The sequence below is a fragment of the Arachis ipaensis genome, chromosome B02 (assembly GCF_000816755.2).
Source record: "Arachis ipaensis cultivar K30076 chromosome B02, Araip1.1, whole genome shotgun sequence".
In the NCBI taxonomy this organism is placed as follows: Eukaryota; Viridiplantae; Streptophyta; class Magnoliopsida; order Fabales; family Fabaceae; genus Arachis; species Arachis ipaensis.
Window position 1 is genome coordinate 95608085 of NC_029786.2, and position 5406 is coordinate 95613490.

General features: G+C 34.8%; 1 protein-coding gene and 1 long non-coding RNA gene across 4 annotated transcripts; one reads left to right on the forward strand and one right to left on the reverse strand.

Moving 5' to 3' along the window:
* Positions 87 to 1901, forward strand: LOC107625816 (protein transport protein Sec61 subunit gamma). 3 transcript variants are annotated; one of them, XM_016328541.2, is made up of 3 exons: positions 87 to 256; positions 326 to 441; positions 1584 to 1901. In XM_016328541.2, the coding sequence occupies exons 1-2, from the start codon at positions 163 to 165 to the stop codon at positions 439 to 441; spliced, it is 210 nt and encodes a 69-aa protein (XP_016184027.1). In that variant the 5' UTR covers positions 87 to 162; the 3' UTR covers positions 1584 to 1901. The 3 variants fall into 3 exon arrangements, with proteins under 3 accessions (XP_016184027.1, XP_016184028.1, XP_016184026.1); XM_016328542.2 differs by lacking the exon at positions 1584 to 1901 and adding an exon at positions 565 to 1129; XM_016328540.2 differs by having other exon boundaries at positions 89 to 256; positions 1596 to 1879.
* LOC110269009 lies at positions 1725 to 3747 on the reverse strand. The gene is made up of 2 exons (XR_002357865.1): positions 3543 to 3747; positions 1725 to 2687 (listed from the first exon to the last, which is right to left on the reverse strand). It is a non-coding gene; the product is annotated as an uncharacterized LOC110269009 (long non-coding RNA).

Here is a 5406-nt window from a genome sequence, read left to right on the forward strand (position 1 = left end):
TAAAATTCAAATTTTAGAGGATCTAAATGCTAAGAATGAGTTTGGAGTATTATAGTAATTGCCAAACAGCAAGAGAATGCTAAATCATTTCTAAAGGGAGTTGTTAAAAGGAGTCCGGAGTTGTTAGTCTTCAATCTCAGTTTCGAAAGCACAAGAGAGAGAATGGACGCCATTGATTCAGTGTTCGATCCCCTCAGAGAGTTCGCCAAGGACAGCGTAAGGCTCGTCAAGCGTTGCCATAAACCTGATCGCAAAGGTATTTTTTCTTTTTATTGTGATTTGAATCTCTCTGCTGTGGATCTGAAATTTTCCTTTTCTTTTGTAGAATTCTCCAAGGTTGCTGTTCGTACTGCAATCGGATTCGTGGTTATGGGATTCGTTGGCTTCTTCGTCAAGCTCATCTTCATTCCCATTAACAACATCATCGTCGGATCTGGTTAGGTATACTTCGAATTCTTTATTTTTCAAAGATGTGTGAAATTCGCACAATTGTTTTGTGTTAATAGCTTAGCTGCATGTGTTGTTTAAAATGGGAAAATTGTAATGTTGTTTTATTGCGCGCAGGATGTGGTTGATTTTGTGCTTGCTTACTGTTATTTGAGATTAGGGTTTGAAATTATGCAAACTTAGATAAAGTTCTTTGTTTGAGATATGTCCTTATGGTTTTCAAGTATCATCACCGTATATGAAGCATTTTATATTGTGATCACTTGAATAGTATGTATAACCAGGTCAAATTTCTACTATTGCTGCATATCGTAAAGGGTTATTAGTTGAGTTTTATGATCTACATTTATTTAAATTCCAAGAGTTGAAGTGAAGTCTTCAATTTGATTACTTAACAAGAGTTTCATCTGTTACTTTCATTATCATTCACACAAAAAGCCATGAGAAGTTCCAAATTTAAGATATAATGGAAAGGGTACTGATATTTCACCTGCAATTTGGTTGGTAAATACAAGGAAAAGTCTAGGGGCCAGCAATTTTATTAAATTTTGGCCTGCATGTAACCAGCAGAGAAGGTGAGTCATTAGATGAAATCTCACACCAATCTCACACCATTAAATCATCATTGATGACTATTTGATGACTACCAATCACAAAAGTTGTTGGTCCCCTAGCATTGCTCATACAGAAATATCATATGTTAAATTTCTTTAATAATATTACTTTACACATTGATATTTCTGTTCTATTCAACTCTAACCAAGAAGTTAGGTAATATAGAAGTTCTATAATGATGAATGTTATTCTTTAGATATCATTGAAGCTTAAAGAGAGATATAAGAGGTTCATATATATCTCGCTTAGCATTTTCTCCCATAACATAATCTGCATGTGCATAATCATTTCTATATTGTACTACAAGCTTATCTCCATCATGATCATCAAGAGTTTCTAATAGCCGCTGCACATCTTTGACATCGGAAAGAGCGTCAGCGCCGCCGTAACTCAGGTAGAGAGGAAGGCTGTTTGGAATTCTGGTCATGTCATACACCGGAGGAGTCGGCCGTCCATAATGTTGCATGCGCATGATCATTTCTATATTGTACTACAAGCTTATCTCCATCATGATCTTCAAGAGTTTGTAACAGCCGTTGCACGTCTTTGACATTGGAAAGAGCGTCAGTGCCGCCATAACTCAGGTAGATAGGAAGGCTGTTCAGAATTCTGGTCATGTCATACACCAGAGGAGTCGGCTGTCCATAACATCTTGTATTTTCATCTATGTTCATGTAATCAAACCTTGCTATTGTTCCTTGTCTGATCACTGTGATATGAATAGGATTAAAACTTAGTTTCAATTCATATGAAACAAATTTTAGTTATAAACACCTCTTTCTAGCTGAATTTTCAGAATCAAATTCCTTTTCGTCATGAGCTGCGCCGGCCATGGATTTCGTAACTTAAAAGTTCAAAAGGCACCTTAGCATTGCGCCGAGGCCAACCTTCTTTATAATATATACTTCCCCTTTAACTTGATTCAAGAACTACTAAAATATTGTTGTTATGTATGGTATTTAAAAGTAAAAGACAAATAGGTCCCTGACCTTTTTAAACTCGGACATTTTTGTCCCTCAAGATTTAAAAATATATTTAAATCCCTCACATTGTAAAACACGTGGCAATTAGACCCCTCTGTCAAGTTGGAGTTCAAAACGGCAACGGAACATGCTGACCTGGAAGAGTAGAGTGTAGGTGTCCGTTTTGGTTGCATATGTGGATGGAGAACAAATTTTTAATGGACAAATTAGTCCTTGTGGCCATCATACGTTCTCTCTCTCTCTCTCTCTCTATCGCAACTCACCTTAGTCTGACTTCGTCAACGCTCTCATCGACTCTGCCACCAACCGCCACCTTTCCTACGCCGATTTTATCCGCCGTTCGGAAACCCTAGCTGCCAACCTTACATCCCTCTTCACACTCTCCAAAAACGACACTGTTTTGGTCCTCTCTCCACGCCCTTCTTCTAGAAACTTCTTCGGGAAAGAGGAAGCAGTAGCAACATAGCAGCACCATCAAGAACAACGATAAGGTAACCATTGACATTCTTTCTTTTGAAGTAGCTAATGTCATGTCCAAAACGGTTCACCTTCACAAATCCCTTTCGGATTCTGAGATCTCGAGGTTCAGGAATGATCTTTCACAAACTGTTTCCAGCCACCATAAAATGCTTTGGGAAGTGTCTATAGTCAAAATTTAAATTCCAGCTATGAGAAAAAGTAGGAATGAATGGAAAAAAGCAAAAATCCCCTGAATATGAATGAATGGAAAAAGCAACAAAAACTTGATTCAGGCTAACAGGTAGTGGAGGGCCAAATCTTATCACTCCATTCAATGCATGGGAGCGAGATCTTGGTGTAGGCAACATAACTCCAAACACAATGTAACTCAAACCCTACTAGGTAAGCCCAGAACATAGATCACGATGCCATGATGTCATGTCATGAAATATTACATTTACCATTTTATATCTCAAATATAGCTAGTGATTGAATAACCACCACCAAAATAATTATGCAGGAACAACCCACATATTATTTTCTACTTCTCCACTTTATTATTTTCTTTTGTTTTAGTTTCTCCTTTTTTTTTTTGAATCAGTTTTAGTTTCTCCTTCAATTAAAAAGATCTAAACATTGTCACCGTTCACAATGAGGATCATAGTAAGGGAAAAACCTACAATGTTGATGCATATTTTTCCTCTACTACAATGTAAGCTCAAACCTTTTCAATTATATAGCAATTTTCTAGTTGTAGAATCACTTCTTGCAGAACCTAAAACAACATTGAATTAAACAAAAATTCTTTCTACAGAATCCAATCACAAACCCTACATTGCAAATAACATAGTTGAAACAAATTGAAGGAAAAAAATTAATCAACGGAGCAAAAAGAATATGCAGACACCATGCATGAACTAAAATTCCCAAATTCAATTTTCCCCACATCCCAAAATTAAAAATCACTCATTTTTTACACACACTTAAAAGGGTATGTAATTTTCGTTGATTTACAAAAGTGAGGAAGAAGATACTTACAAGGTGCTGATTATAAGTGTTGGACATAAACTATACGAAATGGAGGAACTGAAAATGGTTCCAATAAATGTCTTCAACCCAGGATTTGTTGTGATGGGAAATCTCCGATCCTTTCATGATCTGGATTCTTCTGCTCAAAGAAGAGGAAAGTTTGAGTTTTGATTGAAGAAAGGAAGAGGGATTAATGGGAATTGTTCACAGTTGACAAAACGGCGCCGTTTTGAACCCCAAGAACTAATTTGTCCATTAAAAATTTGTTCTCCATCCACATCAGCAACTAAAACGGACAACTGACACTCTACCCTACCAGGTTAGTATGTTTTGTTGCCGTTTTGAACCCAACTCGACGGAAGGGTCTAATTGTCACGCGTTTTTTAAGGTGAAGAATTTAAATATATTTTTAAATCTTGAAGGACAAACATGTCTACGTTTAAAAAGATCAAAAACCTATTTATCTTTTACTCGATATTTAATCATGAAAACATGACTACTTACTCTGAGATAGATGAATCATGTTCACTTTTATTTGTTGACATGGGCTTAGTTAGCCCTACTGAAATGAATCACGTTCCTTGTTGCTGTTGACTAAGGCTCATGATCCAAAAATATATTGACAATTGATGGGCTTAGGCAGCAGTTAGGGCCAAAAAACATTTGAAGGTCAACATATTTTGGATTTTAGAACTGTCAAATCCATTTGACTAAAAAAAACATATAGAGATTTGAGAGGGAAAAGGGAACCTGTGAAAGTGGTCAAGAAGTTAATGCAATCAATGCCTGGTTTTTTTGCGCATGTCCTTAAGAAACTGTATTACAGCATCCCTGTTTCAAACATGTCCAAAATATGAAGTGGAACCAATCATGTTCTCATGCATATATAAATTGCCATCACAACTGATTCATATGCCAAAACGGAAGCAGAAAAGCATTAGGATTGATGGCAAGTATTTGAATCAGTCTTGGTGGTTCTGATCTAATTCCAACCACGACTAAGGATGTGTTTGGCAAACACGTTGGGGAGGAGAGAAGTCCGTTTGAGCTTCTTGAAAGTTTCATTTTGATATTTGGCCATTTTTATCTTTTTGATCGCAGAATTGATTCTGCCTCTGAATCCACGTTTAGGAGAAGCTAAAATTTGTAGTTTTTGCGTTTCACGTTTGGTTGTTGATTATTATTAGAAAATTAAGTAAGAAATTTATTTCTTTTTTACCAACCCTACCCTTCATTTTCTTCTATAAGAATGATACCAGTAACTATTATCTTCACAGTCGTTCTTTGTAGTTCTTCCTACTTCTTCAGAGTTTTTTCATTCCAATTTTTTCATCAAAATCGTTCAGATTTATTTCAATCACTAGTGAATATTTTAATTTTTTATTATTTTTAGTACTCATTTTCATATTTTAATTTTTATGTTTTTTTATTGTATTTTTTATTTATATTTTTTATTATATTTTTATTTATATAATAAATATTTTTATATTATTTGTGTAAGTCTTCTGAATAAATATTTTTATATTATTTTTTATAGTATTCTGATTTTGCAGGTATATAAAATTGATGTCTCTTTTAGTAATTTTTCATCTAAAAGTGATTTTGAATAGTATAATCCAAACAACATTTATTTTACTATAATCAATTTTAATATAAAGATTGCTAAATATAAATCACATTAACTCAAACTAACTTATCATCAAAATCAATTTTACAAAATCAATTTTATGAAAACTCTCATGTGTAAACTGTAATCCAAATACTGTTTGTGATTTTCATAATCAGAACCACGCTATGCCATCCTGCACCCACAGCAGCATTACGTTAATTTCGAAAACATCAAACACAGCAGTATTGGGAATTCTCTTAGAAA